We start from the raw sequence: 18678 nt of genomic DNA, 5'->3' as shown, positions 1-18678 counted from the left end.
TCAAATCTGAGGTGCAGTTAATTGCCAATATCTGAGGCTGGTAACTCTAATAAACGTGTTCTCTGCAGCAGAGTTAACTCTGAGTCTTTCTTTCCTGTGGCAGTCCTCACGAGAGCCAGTTATCGCTTGATGGTTTTTGCGACTGCACTTGAAGAAACTTTAAAAGTTCTTGAAATGTTCCGGATTGACTGACCTTCATGTCTGAAAGTAATGATGGACTGTCATTTCTCTTTTCTTATTTGAGCTGTTCTTGCCATAATATGGACTTAGTCTTTTACCAAATAGGGCTATCTTCTGAATACCAACCCTACCATGTCACAACACAACTGATTGACTTAAACACAGTAAGAAGGAAAGAAATTCCACAAATAAACTTTTAACAAGGCACAACTGCTAATTGAAATGCATTCTAGGTGACTACCGCATGACGCTGGTTGAGAGAATGCCAAGAGTCTGCAAAGCTGTCATCAAGGCAAAGGGTAGCTACTTTGAAGATACATTTTTTTATTTTGATTTGTTTAACACTTCTTTGTTTACTACATAATTCCATATGTGTTATTTCATAGTTTTGATATCTTCAATATTATTCTACTATGTAGAGAATAAAAATAAAGAAAAACCCTGGAATGAGTAGATGTGTCCAAACTTTTGACAGGTACTGTATATATATATTTTTACTTTCACTATCTTAGCTAGCGAATGCAGCTAGCTAGTTTAGCCTACTTCAACCCCCGGGTTCAAACAGAGAGGGATGCTATGTTAGCTAGCTGGCTATGGCTATCCAACACTGGAACTCTTCCAAGTCATGATAAGCTTTTGGTTTTATTAATGTATTGCTACAGGGGCCTGCCAGTGTAACTGCTAAACTGCTTGCTGTACACTGTACTGCATCACTGTAGCAGGTTTACTAATGCGTTAGTTCTAGTAGCGAGACTAAAATTTCCGTTAATATGGTGACACCACTGTCGGCTGTGTGTAGCGGTTATGGTATGAAAATTTGTCTTGGAAAGTTTTTTCCACCTGGTCACAGACAGCTGTTGTATTGTGCACTGAAGTTCACAAGCAAAGGGAAAAGGTAAGAGGATTAGAGAGTGTAGATGCGAGAAGGAATAATATATACAACGAGCAAAGTGATCATGCTGTTTATAAGTGGCTGTGCTAGTTCTGTGTTTGCATGTGATCAGGAGTGTATTCACTCTGCTGATTCTTAAACGGAAGCAAACAGAATGAAATGTGGATAAACATACCTGAATTTGTCCAATAGGAACTCTTGTTTGCAACTGTTGGACTAATGATTACAACCTACATGTGCAGGCAAGAGTGTGCAAGGCGGTATTAAATGCGTCATTCACTGTCTGTCACTTTGATTATACCTAATTTCTCTTGACCTGTTCACCTACGTTGTAAACTTTCATTTGTATGCTAGATTGTAGCAACCTCATAATGGGTATAGGGAAAATTTGAGTATCATGTAGTACCCTGAACGATATTACATTGAGCTGGGTGAATGGAATATGAATGACAGTCATCCAATACGCTGTAATAGAAATAAGCCCATGCTCATAAAAAAACATCTTCCTCCCTCATCTTTAACGGCACCGACCGCCATTGGTGTGTAGCCTATACCTGGCTTTTTGTGTATGTTGCTCTATGTTCACCATTCTTTAGGGCTGTGATGGTCATGGAGTTTTGGATGACTGGTCATACTGTAATTATTGGTCAGCCAAATGACTGCAGCCACCGTTATAGTCACTTGAATAGCAAATGTTATTTATTTATAGTTTTTTTAAATGACATTTTCTCCTCTCTTCCACTTCTGTCTGCATGTGCTGCAGCTGCAGAGGGGGGTGTTGCCTAGGCAACCAAATACTTGTTTGCTGCAACACAAAGTTTCATCACTTTGCAAAGAGTCCATGTTACCGCGGAAACTGACTCAACCCAGGAATGCCCGGCCTTCCCATATTTTCTTCATGAGGGCCTTCCTCCATTATCATCGGTTACCTTGATTATACGGTAATCGTGCCAGCCCTACCCTTCTTCAAACTATACCAACACGATTTGGGGAAACATTCTTCCTGAAAGGTTTTTATTCAGCTACATGAGTGTGATGTCTCAGTGTGTTATGGTACTCACCTCCAGTAGACGAGCACAGCAAGCAGCAGGATGAGGCAGACGAAGGTGAGGGCAGAGACCACCACCAGGGGGATGATCCACTCCACCCTCCCCACCCCTGGGGGACCCTGCTGGGTCAGGTTGGACACGCTAGTCCTCTCTGTAGGAGGGGAGAGGACATACAATCAGTCAGAATCACAGCAACATTTACTGGACATATTGGGGATGCTGATCCGGAACGGGTGAGGTGTGGAATGAGGACAAAGACACATTTAGTCGGGTTTAACTGAGCTTCACAAAGGTAAAAAATGAACCACAAAATAATAATAAACAATGATGTGATCCAATTCGCTAGCCATCTTCTCAACTGAAGACACATGTTACAGGTTAATTTACCTTGGTAAAATGCTGGATACGTGATCAGGCAGAATGGTTGCTAAGAAACTATACTATAATAACCCAAAAAATGTGCTGGAGTATGTTCGGCAGTGCTTACCAGAGAAACAGTAGCCTCTCTTCATACCAAATGCTACCAGTGACAATATATTCAGTGCTAAGAAAGACAAGTATTCTAAAGTTAGATTTTGGTAGGTAGTGTGGCTATCAACATCATCATCAGCCCCTTAACCTACTATATCTAGACTGGTGCTTTACACAGACAGGAACAATCCAATCCTGGATCATATTTAATAGGCACACACACACAGGAGAAAACATGGTCAACAACAACAAAGATTAATTGATATTGGAGACTATTAGAACATCAGTAATCAAATCATAATCTGTTTATTTATGAAGGCAACCCTGGTGCTACATAGCCAGCTTATCTTGCTACCCAGATAAGTGCTCCACTTAGATCCCAAACATCCTGAGCCAGCCCCCCCTCCACGCTAACCCCCAACCCTACCTACCCAGGGCTGGTTTTCCTGCGGTGCTGTTCCCGGACACCATGGCTTTATTCTGCAGCAGGAGCCCGGGTGGTAGCGGCAGTGGCGCAGTGGGGGTAGCCCTGGAGGCCGAAACAGCAGTCTCCTGCACTGCAGCACAGCCAGCCGCTACCACGGCTGCTCTCTCTCTCCCTACCATCCACACACACCATACTGGCAGGGGAACCATTGTGTGCTGCTCCACTCTTCTCTGTTCTGCTCTCTCCTGTCTGCCTCTCACTCTAAGACGAGTCGTCCCAAAACACAGCGCCAGCGGAAGTGCACACGGACGAACAGGGGCAAACACACAAACGCGATAATGCACACACAGCCAGTAACAAACCTGCATCGAAGGATACACACACGGGTCACCACACACACATGCAGCCAAACACACACTCACACAGACTCACACACCAATGCACACAAGGCCTACATGACTCTAGTGCCAGGCAGGGAGTTATAAATGGAGCAGAGGTTTTTCCCCTTGCAGCGGTGTCTCTGCTCCGAGCTCATCTCGCTGGGTCTGAAAGTAGGCCAGCACTCAGCCTAAAGACAACACCAAGGAGGGAGAGAGAGGAGGAAGGAGGAAGAGAAAGAATGGGAAACAACAAGGAGGGAGAGAGAGGAGGAAGGAGGAAGATGAAGAATGGGAAACACCAAGGAGGAAGGAGGAAGAGAAAGAATGGGAAACAACAAGGAGGGAGAGAGAGGAGGAAGGAGGAAGAGAAAGAATGGGAAACACCAAGGAGGGAGAGAGAGGAGGAAGGAGGAAGATAAAGAATGGGAAACACCAAGGAGGAAGGAGGAAGAGAAAGAATGGGAAACAACAAGGAGGGAGAGAGAGGAGGAAGGAGGAAGAGAAAGAATGGGAAACACCAAGGAGGGAGAGAGAGGAGGAAGGAGGAAGAGAAAGAATGGGAAACACCAAGGAGGAAGAGAGAGGAGGAAGGAGGAAGAGAAAGAATGGGAAACACCAAGGAGGGAGAGAGAGGAGGAAGGAGGAAGAGAAAGAATGGGAAACACCAAGGAGGGAGAGAGAGGAGGAAGGAGGAAGAGAAAGAATGGGAAACAACAAGGAGGGAGAGAGAGGAGGAAGGAGGAAGAGAAAGAATGGGAAACACCAAGGAGGAAGGAGGAAGAGAAAGAATGGGAAACAACAAGGAGGGAGAGAGAGGAGGAAGGAGGAAGAGAAAGAATGGGAAACACCAAGGAGGGAGAGAGAGGAGGAAGGAGGAAGAGAAAGAATGGGAAACAACAAGGAGGGAGAGAGAGGAGGAAGAGAAAGAATGGGAAACAACAAGGAGGGAGAGAGAGGAGGAAGGAGGAAGAGAAAGAATGGGAAACAACAAGGAGGGAGAGAGAGGAGGAAGGAGGAAGAGAAAGAATGGGAAACAACAAGGAGGGAGAGAGAGGAGGAAGGAGGAAGAGAAAGAATGGGAACCACCAAGGAGGGAGAGAGAGGGAGGAAGGAGGAAGAGAAAGAATGGGAAACAACAAGGAGGGAGAGAGAGGAGGAAGGAGGAAGAGAAAGAATGGGAAACACCAAGGAGGGAGAGAGAGGAGGAAGGAGGAAGAGAAAGAATGGGAAACAACAAGGAGGGAGAGAGAGGAGGAAGGAGGAAGAGAAAGAATGGGAAACACCAAGGAGGGAGAGAGAGGAGGAAGGAGGAAGAGAAAGAATGGGAAACAACAAGGAGGGAGAGAGAGGAGGAAGGAGGAAGAGAAAGAATGGGAAACAACAAGGAGGGAGAGAGAGGAGGAAGGAGGAAGAGAAAGAATGGGAACCACCAAGGAGGGAGAGAGAGGAGGAAGGAGTAAGAGAAAGAATGGGAAACACCAAGGAGGGAGAGAGAGGAGGAAGGAGGAAGAGAAAGAATGGGAAACAACAAGGAGGGAGAGAGAGGAGGAAGGAGGAAGAGAAAGAATGGGAAACAACAAGGAGGGAGAGAGAGGAGGAAGGAGGAAGAGAAAGAATGGGAAACACCAAGGAGGGAGAGAGAGGAGGAAGGAGGAAGAGAAAGAATGGGAAACAACAAGGAGGGAGAGAGAGGAGGAAGGAGGAAGAGAAAGAATGGGAAACAACAAGGAGGGAGAGAGAGGAGGAAGGAGGAAGAGAAAGAATGGGAAACACCAAGGAGGGAGAGAAGGGGAGTGAGAAAGACAATGTGAGAGAGAAATAAATAGAGAGCGATCGAAAGAGGTGGAGGGAAAAACAGGTGCAAAGGGAAATATAGGAAAGGAGAGAAAGTGGGAAAGATGAGAGAGGAGGGTAAGGGGAGTGGAAGAGATAATGAAGGAGAGAGAGGTGGAACAGAAAACAAGGAAGGGAAGAGGGGAAGGTCCTATCCCCCAGAAATGTCTATCAAACACATGTTTAGTATGAGTCCTTGTCTTTGGGAGTCACTCATATTTATTAATCAAATTGTAAACCAAGTAGGTAACAAAAATAGCTATAATGTCACTGGTTTTCCATAAAATGTAAATGACAGAATAACCCAGCAGACCTAATGAATATTGTACACGGCATACTGTAGTTAAGGCTGTCTGCAATGCAGTGGCAGTTTAGAAGCCTCCTTCCAGCAGTGTATCTCAGCATTAGCCACAGTCTTTCAGTATGTAGAGAGCTTTCCTGGGCAGATCACTTTACTCCACTCAACACAAGTTTTGGGGAAGCTATTCTGAAAATATAGTTTGCCAAGCTACCAATGACTTCATACTGGAAGAAGTAAAGCTACACTAAAGCTACCTTTAAGAAAAACATATTTTACATAACTAAAGTTACTTTAAAAAAAGTATCATTTCTAAATCCAGCCTGGGCAGCAGTTAGTGGGCGCTGTAGATCCATAGCGCCCACTAGCGGCTGCTCAGGCTAAACTAAATCTGACATGTCATGAGCTATGTTTCCATTCAAATTGGTGACAGATTTCCATGCAAATATTCAAAAATCTGCATAAAAACAATATGTGCATATTCCCATCAGAGTTGTGATTCCATCAAATTGACTTGTTGCAGATAAAATGATGTGCGTGATGACATAGTGCACATAAATATAATTTTTTTGGTTATATTCCCATGTACCGAATAAAAAATCCAAGTTAAATGGGCTTCCATCGCATTTTCAACTCTATTGATGGATTTCTCAAAACAAATGTGTGTTATATAGCAACTGTACCCACTCTGGTCTTGGCACGTGCGCTATAGCCAACAGCTGGCAGATACAGTGCGGGTATAGCCTACATGATGAGATTATTATGGACAAAAGAGCGAGATTATTTTTATTTGTCAAACGGTAGCCAAGTATTTTTGTATTTCTATTTATTATGGATCCCCATTATCCCCACTCTTCCTGGGGTCCAGCAAAATTAAGGCAGTTTATACATTTTTAAAACATTACAATACATTCATAGATTTCACAACACACTGTGTGCCCTCAGGCCCCTACTCCATCACTACCACATATCTACAGTACTAAATCCATATGTATGTATTGTGTGTGTGTGTGTGTGTGTGTGTGTGTGTGTGTGTGTGTGTGTGTGTGTGTGTGTGTGTGTGTGTGTGTGTGTGTGTGTGTGTGTGTGTGTGTGTGTGTGTGTGTGTGTGTGTGTGTGTGTGTGTGTGTGTGTGTGTGTGTCTGTGCATATGTCTGTGCCAGTGTTTGTGTTGCTTCACAGTCTCCGCTGTTCCATAAGGCGTTTTTTTAATCTGTTTTTTAAATCTAATTTTACTGCTTGTGTCAGTTACTTGATGTGGAATAGAGTTCCGTGTAGTCATGGCTCTACGTAGCTCTGTGTTCCTCCCATAGTCTGGTTTGGACTTGGGGACTGTGAAGAGACCTCTTGTGGCATGTCTTGTGGGGTATGCATGGGTGTCTGAGGTGTGTGCCAGTAGTTTAGACAGACAGCTCGGTGCATTCAACATGTCAATACTTCTCAAAAATAAAAGTAGTGATAAAGTCAATCTCTCCTCCACTTTCTTTCCCGACGAGTCGTAGTAGGAGGACAACACAACATGTCATCGTGTGACTCCAAGTTAACTTCCATATGATGGTTATTATATCAATATATGCTCATAAAAGTGATTCCACTGACATTTCTCTGATAATTAATTGCACCAACGCAATAAGATCCTAGTGAATTTTGTTGTGTCAAGATTTGGAAAGTTTACCGACAAATATTAGTTTCCATCAGACCTGTCATTACATTTTGTATCCGACACGTACTCGCATAAAAAGGTTGGATGGAAACCTGGTTACGGACTTCAAATTGCAAGAACAGATCACACTGGAGTCAGATGTTAACAGAATGTGTCATTTTGCTTATTAAACGTAAAAACAATGTTTCAAGTGAGAATTAGGCACGTCCATATTTTATTTTATGCAAAAAAAGTAGTGTGTATTTCCGGAAGTTAGCTACACCGCTACAATACCAATATTTTAATTTAGTTCAACTACTACCAAGCTTCTGCTAAATGTATTTTAATTAGCAACCTAACACTGCTCAACACCTACAGCATGTCATTCAGTACAAGCACAAGAGGGTTTGTAGGCATTAGTGTGCGTGTAAGTGGGTATGAAAAAACATTACAACTGAACCATGGTAAAATATGTCTAATACAAGGCTGTCATATTCCTTTCCACTTTATAGTCTTATTATAAAGCGGCAGGTAGCCTCGTGATTAAGAGTGTTGGGCCAGTAACCAAAAGGTCGCTGGTTTGAATTCCAGAGCCCTTGAGCAAGGCACGTAACCCTAATTGCTCCTGTAAGTCGCTCTGGATAACTGCTCAATAATTCAAATGTAATACGAGGAATCACATACTGAAGAAAGGAAAAAGATCACAATTTGGTCCAGCTCTGATGCCCTTTCATTATTTTTCTCAGAATGTACTGAAGAAAGGGCTCCCGAGTGGCGCAGCGATCTAAGGCACTGCATCTCAGAACAAGAGGCGTCACTGCAGTCCCTGATCCGAATCCAAGCTGTATCACATCCGGCCGTGATTGGGAGTCCCATAGGGTGGCGCACAATTGACCCAGCGTCGTCTGGGTTTGGCCAGGGTCGGCAGTTGCAAATAAGAATTTGACTTGCCTAGTTAAATAAAGGTTACATTAAAATAAAGAGAAGCCACTATAATGCCTGTGCTCACCTGTGTGTATGGAGAATGGCCAGTGGCTTTTGTCCCTTCCTGTGCTGGGCCGGAGGGTGGGGGAGGGGCTGTCTGGGGCTGTGAACTCTGCCGTGTCATTCCCTAGCTCCAAGGTAGGGGGCACCACTGTGTCTGTCTTCACCATACTCTGTGTGTGTGTCACCAGCTGGTCCTCCTCAGCACTAGAGGGCGTAGTGCTGCTGGTGTTAGTTTCAGTCTCACTCTCCCCTCCTTCTCTTCCTTTTTCTTTGGCAGTCGAGGCTGGTGCGGCCGTGGGCGGCTCTTTCACTACCGTGCTGTCCGTCTGCTTCTCTACCTTGTCTGCCATCGCTTTCTTCTCTTTCGTCTCCTTCTCTTTCTCCTCCTCGTCTTCCTCCTTATCCTCCTCTCCTTCTTTCTCTCCCTCCTCTCCCTCACCTTTGCCACCTTTCTCCCCGTCCTCGGAACCCTCTCCATTGTCTTTGGCTGCGTCTGTGCTCTGGGAGGCCGCTGGTTCGCTGGTGGGCTGACGAGGGGTGGCAGCGGTGGGATTCTGGCTGGAGGATGAGGCTCTGGTTGGCCACACAGAGCTGGGGAAGGAGGAGATGACCCCACCACTGAACCCTAGCCCTGCCAGTAGGGTACTAGTCACCACGGACGCCACCGTCGCTTGGCTACCACTGGAGGAGGGGCTGATGCCTGTCGCCATTGACACAAAGGAGAAGGGGAGGCCGGAGGAGGTCCAGGTGGAGGAGCCGGAGCTGATGGGAGCCATGTCTGCCGAGGAGGCTGGGGAAACAGTGGGCTGGAAAGAGAAAGTATGGAGAGGGAGAGGTGAAAAAAAGGTGAGTGGGAAGGAGAGGGAGGGAAAAGTGATTGAAAAATGTAATGACATAATAGCCACGTGACATAATTATGTGGAACTGTTTCATCAATTGAAAATAAAAAGCAATCAAGTACATCATCTGTTATCTGCACATTACTGACATAGGACATTTAATTTATATCTGTGGTCTGTAGATAAAATGAATGTCTTTGGAGTTGACAGTATCGGAGTGACAGAGCATGCTCTCCAGCAGAGGTTTAATAATGAGACAGTGCTGCTCTCTTTTGGAGAGGGGTAGTACTACAGAGGGTTCACGCAGCACTCACCATCCCAGTCTTCACTATCCTCGTCCCTTCAAATATCCTGGTTGTGTTAGCTGAAAGGAGAACATAACATGAAATTTGTTAGCCAATGATAACTCAAAATATATGTTACTGTATAGACAGTGTAATACCGCTATTGATTCTAGCTTTGCAACAAATCGCATTTAGACAGACAGAGATATCGTGATGAGGAGGGGAAAGAGTAGAGGCAACTCTGCATCACTAAACAAGACAATAAGGGAACAAAACAAGAGACAAAGAGATTAGAGATAGATATAGACTGTGATGAAATGTGAGGGAAATATTTACAGATTATATTTAGAAAAGTGAAAAGGAAAAATGAAGGACAGAAGATGATGAGGAGGATGATAATGAGGAAGAGTCACCTCTGAAGAGCATGCTCTGGCTGAAGTCACTGCGCATGTCATTCATACACACAGCCTGCACCCGGAACAGATACAGCACGTCAGGAGACACCGGAGTGATGACAGCTTCCTGTAACACACAAACACCCCCCCCACGCAGCCATCGCAAGGCAGGGTGGCCCACAAGCTTTGAGATATAATATGAACACGCCATTAAATGAACAATTAGCTCATGTAGTTTTTTGCAGTAACGCTCTGTAACTTTAAATAATATTTATCTCAAAACTGTGATTCTTAAAAGACGTGTTCGGAGATTTGGTCAACTCCATCAGATTTGTCTAAAATCCTAAATGAATCAGAAATATGCAGAATCAGCTATACCATAAGGACCCCTTATTCATGTCCTCAATACATGTAGTGCAGCAAGACCACTCATGGTCTGTAAAATTCTCTTCTTTTGATAGATTTAAACAAACAATATTGGAATCAACATGGTCACAACCATAAACTGTCAACTCCATCTGCTTCATAGAATATGAATTTTTGTTGAAATGTTACATATAATTAGGTTAAGAGTCATAAAGCAACTGAGGAAAAACACAATTGCTACTGTGTATACCACTAGAATGTAAAAGAAAACTGCACTCCATCAGATTTTCTCTTACATCAACTCCGTCAGAGTTCTATAAGATCTGATAGAATCGTTATTTTAAAATGGGGATTCAAATGAATAATTTTCCATATTTTATAAATTATTTTTTGAGGCAAATATATGTCTGTTTGAGTTACATTTACATTTACATTTAAGTCATTTAGCAGACGCTCTTCAACTGTTTGAGGAATAAGAGAAACTCCCAAATACAGGTGTACCAAGCTTGTAGCCAAAGGTGCTTCAACAAAGTCCTGAGTAGAGGGTCTGAATTATTATGTAAATGTAATATTTGGGTTTTGTATTTTTTCTAAATTAGCAAAATATTCAAAAACTTGTTTTTGCTTTGTAATTATAGGGTATTGTGTGTACATAAGGAAAAAACAATTTCCTCAATTTTAGAATAAGGTCGTAACGTAACAAAATGTGGAAAATGTAAATGAATACTTTCCGAATGCACTGTATTGAAAATGTTGCTAATATTAAGACAAATAATAGCGGGAAAAAGTTGTGATTGTCCCTGAGCTCTAAAACAGCAAAATGTATCAAATTGCATGAGATTAGCTACAAAAATATTCTCTGCCCCATGGCAAAATAAAACAATGATTGGGTTGGGGGTGGACCTTTGCTCAATTCATGTGAGGGGGAGGGGGCGCCGTGAAACTGCGCTATGCCACTGGCGCACACACGCATTAAAATATAAATTCTGTCGGGGCAGGGGTGCATGGATCCTGCTGCACACTGAGTGGTTGATCCAGCAGAACAAAAGGAGGATGTGTTTGGCACAGCGAATTTCCCTGCTCACACTTACATAGGGAACGTCCCTGCTCACACACACACACACGCAGAGAGACCATCCATGCTCACACTTACATAGGGAACGTCCGTGCTCACACACACACACACGCAGAGAGACCATCCATGCTCACACTTACATAGGGAACATCCGTGCTCACACACACACACACGCAGAGAGACCATCCATGCTCACACTTACATAGGGAACGTCCGTGCTCACACACACACACACGCAGAGAGACCATCCATGCTCACACTTACATAGGGAACGTCCGTGCTCACACACACACACACGCAGAGAGACCATCCATGCTCACACTTACATAGGGAACATCCGTGCTCACACACACACACACGCAGAGAGACCATCCATGCTCACACTTACATAGGGAACGTCCGTGCTCACACACACACACACACACACACAGAGAGACCATCCATGCTCACACACAGTGATTGTCCGTGTTATCCATGCTCACACACACACATAGCGAACGGCCGTGCTCACACACACAGAAGGTGGAATCGTCTACAGAACACTTCACATAAACCCATCCAGCTAGCAGACACACCATTGTCTGCTATAGAGAAGGAGTGTGTGTACACCTACTGTACACTTAGGTCGGGTGGCGAGAGCAAACAGCAATAAACATGCACACACACACATACTTAGATGAGTTCTGGGTACCTTCCTGGAGAGGTCACACACCTTAGTCTAGAATACTACACAACACAGCCTGCCCCTTGACTCCAACACAGCACAGAGGGCAGAGGTCAAAGAATGAAGGTTAGAGCAGGATGGGAGAAATAAATGTTCCCTCTTCCTCTCTCTGTCACGCCTTGGTCTTAGTTTTTTGTGTTTTCGTTTATTATTTGTTCAGGCCAGGGTGTGACATGGGTTTATTGTATTGTCGTATTGGGGTTTTTGTAGGCATTGGGATTGTGGTTGATTAGGGGTGTGTCTAGTATAGGCTTGGCTGCCTGAGGCGGTTCTCAATCAGAGTCAGGTGATTCTTGTTGTCTCTGATGGGGAACCGTATTTAGGTAGCCGGGGTTTCACTGTGTATTTCGTGGGTGATTGTTCCTGTCTCTGTGTAGTGTTCACCAGATATGCTGTAATTAGATTTCACGTTCCGTTTGTTGTTTTGTATTTGTAGAAGTTATTTCATGTATCGCGATTGTTTCATTAAAGACATGAGTAACCACCACGCTGCATTTCGGTCCGACTCTCTTTTTACAAACGAAGAACGGCGTTACACTCTCCCTCTGTCTCCCTCTCCTTTCCTGCTTTCTGTAGACAACAAACAATGGGTTTACCACAGTCTTGAGTGGTACGATTGTAGCAAAACTGTAGCAACAATGTATAACCTATTTTTAATTAGGATTTAATGTAAATCACCCTGGGCTGAATATGGGCGGTAGAGACAGGCCTGCGTTAGCCAATACCTCACCTCTCTCTCCCTTCCTATTTTCTCTTTATGGTGGACGCGTTCCAGATAACACACATTAATTATCCCCACGGCGGGGAGATGGAGGTCCAATCCACCACTAAATGCATGAGGAATGGCTATTATCATAAGTCACATTCTCCGGTGTCCGATCGCCAGGGAGGGCTCGCCGCACAACTACATTTTACATGAAGTAAATGCGTTTGTTCTCCCCTCACCACCACCATCTCCTCCATGATTTATGCAAGTTCCGCACAGATTAATTCAGTTAAGGATGTGTCTGCCCTGTTCCCGGCGGTTATTACAAATGGAGAGGGCTGTAAAGACCGACGGCAGGCAGGGCTGGAGTGGTTTAGTGGGCCTTTCCATGGATTCTGACGATAGGTTTCATAAAGCCTGGATGTGCCATGCGCTCCCTAATGTGACCCGCATAGTGGAGGTGCCCAGGGAGAAGACAGAGAATTAAAATGGAAATGACAATCTGAAAGAAAAGGAGGAGAGATGAAGGGGGAGAGGGAGAGAACAATAGAGAGAATGAGTGGGAGGGGAATGATGGAGAAAGAAAGCGCGAGAGAGAGAGAGAGAGAGAGAGAGAATGAAACGGAAATAGATGGAGCTTGAGAGAAATAATAAAAAGACTGAGAGAACAGGAAGGAGTGATGAGAGGAGGAAGAATGGCTGAGACGAGAGCGGCTTTGGTACATGAGGAGATGATATTCCGTTAATAACGGGCAGCCCTCAAAGAAAAGAACCGCCAAGTCTCTCCTCTGTTCTCTCTTCCGCTGTCCCTTGTTCTCCCTCCCTCTATCAGCAGGCAGGAATCCCTCCCTCCTGCTCCTCCTCATTAAATCCCAGCCCCCATTGGAACGCAATGGCAGGATATTAAAAGAGCTGTGGGTGTTTAAAATGCCAGCGCTGCTGCTCTGGGGGGTGGCTCTGCACCTTACGTTGATGTTTCACAGTGCTAGTTTCAAGGTCAAACTACCAACAGTGTCACTACAGTAAGTCTCCACATGCAGTCTAATATGCAGCCAATTTACCATAATTTGTCTGTCGATCTCATCAGTTTCTGTACTGCCACTGTGTGTGGTAAAGTTATGTGCGTGTGCTTGTGTGTGTGCCTGTGTGTGTGTGCGGGTGTGGTGTAGAGTAACTGACCAGTTTGTGTTGGCTGTCGGTGACATGTGTTTCCTCGTAGGACTCGTCGTGTTTAGTCCAGCTGTAGGAGATGAGGAAGGAGATGATTGGCGGGTGGTAGGTGAACTCTGGCCGGGTCCATCGCACCACCAGGGCCGTGTGGTTCAGATGCTGCACCTTCATGTTGATGGGAGCACTGCTGCACACTGCGAGAGGAAGGGAGGGAGAGAGAGAGAGGTGAGGGATGGAGTAGGGGAGAGAAATGAGATGGGAAAAAGAAAGAGGAGACTGTGGTCCCACAACAATCTGTAATCTAAGACAAAGGAGGATAGGAGGACCCACTACACACACACACGCAATGGACACCCAGATGTATGTACGGTATACTCTCCAAACACACATACGGTACATGTAGACACTTAGCCGAGGATGATGAGGAGAGAGACGTGCTGAGGAGAGAGATTTGTGTGTTAACAGTGCTTTGAGGCAGTTGTGTCATGGAGTCATGGAGTCGTTCCACCAGACAGTAGTATCGGTCTGAGGGCTAACACAACACAGGCGCTCATATATACCATCTTCCAGGCCTTCCAGCTTGGTTTCATATCAACCCTATTCCCTATGCCTCCATACAACATGTAGCTGATTTGCTTAGCAGTGGTGTTGTTTCCTCATATGGCCACTAGATGTCTCTGTTTGACCAGTATGAGCAGAGTCCCTAGTCCTCAGCTCTGCATGGCGTTAGCATGGCGTCACAGGCAGCTCCATGGCTCTGTAGGCTCCACAGCAGAGGGGTTCATCACTGGATATGTCAGCAAGCTGAAGACATCACTTCAATAATCAAACCCTGTTTTATTCAAAGGGAAGTTTTACGGAGATCTGCTCTATTTCTCCCATAATCCCCTCACCTTAACAGATGTCATCACATTTACGTCATTTACATTTACCACCTAGTAAAGGCAGATGGATGGGACTGAGGAACCAAATACTGCCTACAGTTTAATCATCAGCATCAATATTACTAATATCCCGAGGATGAATATAACACATGATCTAAACAAACTGCATTGATATGTGTGAGTACACTATATTTGTGGAATGATAAAGTACGCTTAACAATAGCCTATTATGTATGACTAAATTCATTAGTCATAAATAGCAGCAATGCGGTTATCAATGAATATCCCAATGAATAGTCCCATGTAGTTTGGCATTACTAAAGTGATTAGTGACTCCCTTCTCCCCCTGTACTGCTGCCTGGCTGGCTGGGCCAATGGAACCTGTTTGACCTCCACACACACATGGTGTCCTCTAGATAACACCCAGCTGGGGTGGGTCAGCCTGCACTGTCACTCTCTCTACGCGCATGCATGTGTATGTGTGAGTGTGAGTGTGAGTGTGAGAGAGAGAGAGAGAGAGAGAGAGAGAGAGAGAGAGAGAGAGAGAGAGAGAGAGAGAGAGAGAGAGAGAGAGAGAGAGAGAGAGGGGAGAGGAGAGGGGGAGGGAGAGGGAGAGGAGAGAGAGAGAGAGAGAGAGAGAGAGAGAGAGAGAGAGAGAGAGAGAGAGAGAGAGAGAGAGAGAGAGAGAGAGAGAGAGAGAGAGAGAGAGAAAGGAAGGAAGAAAGAAAGAAAGAAAGAAAGAAAGAAAGAAAGAAAGAAAGAGAAGTGAATGTGAGGTAGTAGGTAAGGGGTGTCTCTGTGATGAAAGGCATAAGAGGATATATCCATCACCCCTCCCTTGTCCCAAAGCCCCTCAGGACTCTATGATAGATTAGAGCGTTAAGCACAAAAGAGTACACACACACACACACACACACACACACACACACACACACACACACACACACACACACACACACACACACACACACACACACACACACACACACACACACACACACACACACACACACACACACACACACACACACACACACACACACAAGGGACAGGTAGCGATGGCAAAGGATATCATTCTTTCGTTCTGGCTACCAAAAAAAGAGAGGAGGTCTCTTAAGAGATGTGAGAGGCAGTTTAAAGGAGGAAGGTGATCTGTGAACCATGCTGGTAGATGAATGGCCAATAGAAAGGAGTGAGAGAGCCAGCTACCTGGTGACTTACTGGAACCTCAGAGTTTCAGGAGGTTACTCACACACCCGTGAGTTAATAACTGTGTAATAACTATACAGTAGTCTACAGTGGACAGTCTGCACCCTGTGGGATGTAATACCTGACTTAACCCCATGGTCAGAAACCCTACTCAGTGTGTAGTGATGATGAATACTGACCTGCGTATGTGTTACTCCAGGGATTGGCATCCCCTTCCTTGCCGTCTCTTCAAATCCTAACTAGGGAAATGGATCCAACCCTAGACCCTCCATCCCCTTCTAAGCCCACTCCAAACCCTTGTGTTTCTGGGACAGATCAGTTCTGGGTTAATTCACCCCAGCTAAAGACATGGGTGCTCATTTAATTCCTTAGGTTTCAATTCCTTGCCTCTATTCTCGGAAGGAATAGCCATCACACACTCTCCCTCCCAATTATCATCCACCCCTCCCTCTATTCCATCACTGTGCCGCCAATCAATTCTCCACGCCCATAAATAAAATAAAATAACTAGTTTGATGGATGATAAAGAAAATCTCCTAAACAATAGTTATTTCAGAACACTTCAATTAATTATAATTGTGATTATTACTGAGAGATTGGGCTCTCCAGGAGCTAGTACTGCTTCCTGATTTCCCTTTGTTTCATTAGCAGCATTCATACAGGCCAGCAGGCTGTGTCCAGGTGACAGGATAGAATATCTCTTTGACCAGAGGCTTACAAGTAGCCAGTCCTTCACTGCATTGCATAACCTTCTGCTTTGTGTTTCAAGGGTAGATGGGATGAAGTAAAGGACTTCCAGCGCACGCACGTGCACGTGCACACACACACACACACACACACACACACACACACACACACACACACACACACACACACACACACACACACACACACACACACACACACACACACACACACACGCACGCACGCACGCACACACACACGCACACGCACACACACACGCACGCACGCACGCACGCACGCACGCACGCACGCACGCACGCACGCACGCACGCACGCAGAGTGGTTTTCATTGGGCTGGAGGTAGAGTTAGGCTACAGTCTGTTCTTCATTTGATGGGATTGAGTCATTTGTCAGCTGTAACACTCAGGCTATTAGGAACATTGCTGAACTGTAATGTCCCTGTTCTACAGGGCTCCTCAACTTTGAGAAAAATGATGATATTACAATACGATTGTGCTTTCCCGTGTCGGACAGTGTTCGACACATTGAAGTGCACACAGGCACGCACACACACACACACATACACACACACACACACACACAAACACATACGCACACACACACACACGCACCCACACACAGAAAGTCATTGTGTGTAATGCAGCAGGCTGTGTAGTGGAGTGAATAGGTGGCATATGGCCCATCGTTACGCTGTTTGTCTTCACTCTTTTCCCTCCTCTCCTCTCTTCTCTTCTCTTCTCCTGTCCTCTCCTCTCCTCTCTCCTGTTCTGTTCATTTCTCCCCTCAGTCTGACAGATGCACCCCCAGCAAATGTGCACAACTGCAGCTTTCAAGGACAACTCATATTGCCTGTGTGCATTACAGTAATGTGTGTGGGTCCATGTACAATGTGTGTGTGCGCATCTTCATTTTTTATATTGACATTAAATTCTGAGGTTGGAGACAGAAAAGCAGCCTGGTTGATGTGGTCATGCAGCTCAGACAGATGCTAGCTGATTGTGTGAGAGGGTCACAGGAGTCTTCAGGCATAAAGCCACACACACTCCCTGACATGTTATAAGACATGATGTACTAGAACCAGTAACGAGCCAGTAAAAGACTGGCCATTGGTGGGCCTCCCAGTACTGTATGGTAGGGGAGTAACACTCCTCATTTGTCCTAAACCACCAGAGAATATTCCACAATGGCAGAGTCATAATATGTTGGATTGTACCTTAGGGATTCTGAGGCATCCGCATTTTGGCAAAACCAAGAGTTCACTGGAGAGCAACAATGTGTGCAGTGCTCCAGTCCATGAATTGAATTTGACTCTGAAAACAAAAGCAATTATGTTTCTCTCCTCAGCGTTACTTAGAATAAAATGAACTTGGATTGGACTGTAACAAGGATGCACAGTATCCAATGGTGTGTGAGTTCCCGCCCTACCTTTGGATGCCTCGGTTCCATACGGGTTCCCCAGGCTGTCCGTCAGGTCAGGTAGCCAGGCGTCTCTGACTGCGGACTTGAAGACGTCACGATTATCGAGGCTCTGGATTGGCCGGAAGTTACTCCTCAGGTACTCCACAGACTTCACATGGTCCTGCTGCTCTGTGGTGAAGATGGAGTAGAACGCCTCTAGCTAAAAGAGAGTGAGAGAGAGAGAGGTAGAGAAAGAGAGAGTGAGAGGGAGAGAGAGAGTTAGAGAAAGAGAGAGTGAGAGGGAGAGAGAGAGAGGTAGAGAAAGAGAGAGTGAGAGGGAGAGAGAGAGTTAGAGAAAGAGAGAGTGAGAGGGAGAGAGAGAGTTAGAGAAAGAGAGAGTGAGAGGGAGAGAGAGAGTTAGAGAAAGAGAGAGTGAGAGGGAGAGAGAGAGTTAGAGAAAGAGAGAGTGAGAGGGAGAGAGAGAGTTAGAGAAAGAGAGAGTGAGAGGGAGAGAGAGAGTTAGAGAAAGAGAGAGTGAGAGGGAGAGAGAGAGTTAGAGAAAGAGAGAGTGAGAGGGAGAGAGAGAGTTAGAGAAAGAGAGAGTGAGGACGAAGGAAAACACACACATTAGGGAGGAGAGAAATGACTACATTTTGAGGATATTAAAACCTCTGACATCATTTGAACTGTTAATTTGTTCATGGCATCTTTCTAGCAGCTCCTTTTATCCTTTGCCCATACATGTACAGTATAATGATGTGACC

General features: G+C 45.1%; 1 protein-coding gene across 2 annotated transcripts in view; it reads right to left on the bottom strand.

Moving 5' to 3' along the window:
- The window catches only part of LOC124002645 (receptor-type tyrosine-protein phosphatase gamma-like), a 341627-nt gene that overhangs the window by 44633 nt on the left and 278316 nt on the right, over positions 1-18678 (bottom strand). For both annotated transcript variants that reach the window (XM_046310229.1, XM_046310230.1), the window contains exons 8-13: positions 17942-18134; positions 13728-13912; positions 9696-9804; positions 9313-9362; positions 8182-8965; positions 2134-2272 (exon numbers count right to left, since the gene is read on the bottom strand). In XM_046310229.1, the coding sequence (XP_046166185.1) occupies positions 2134-2272; positions 8182-8965; positions 9313-9362; positions 9696-9804; positions 13728-13912; positions 17942-18134 (1460 nt within the window). The remainder of the gene's footprint in view (positions 1-2133; positions 2273-8181; positions 8966-9312; positions 9363-9695; positions 9805-13727; positions 13913-17941; positions 18135-18678) is intronic.

The sequence above is a fragment of the Oncorhynchus gorbuscha genome, linkage group LG18, assembly GCF_021184085.1.
Source record: "Oncorhynchus gorbuscha isolate QuinsamMale2020 ecotype Even-year linkage group LG18, OgorEven_v1.0, whole genome shotgun sequence".
Classification (NCBI taxonomy): Eukaryota; Metazoa; Chordata; class Actinopteri; order Salmoniformes; family Salmonidae; genus Oncorhynchus; species Oncorhynchus gorbuscha.
The sequence above is the reverse complement of the archived record's forward strand: the minus strand, read 5'-3'. Positions and strand labels throughout refer to the sequence as shown.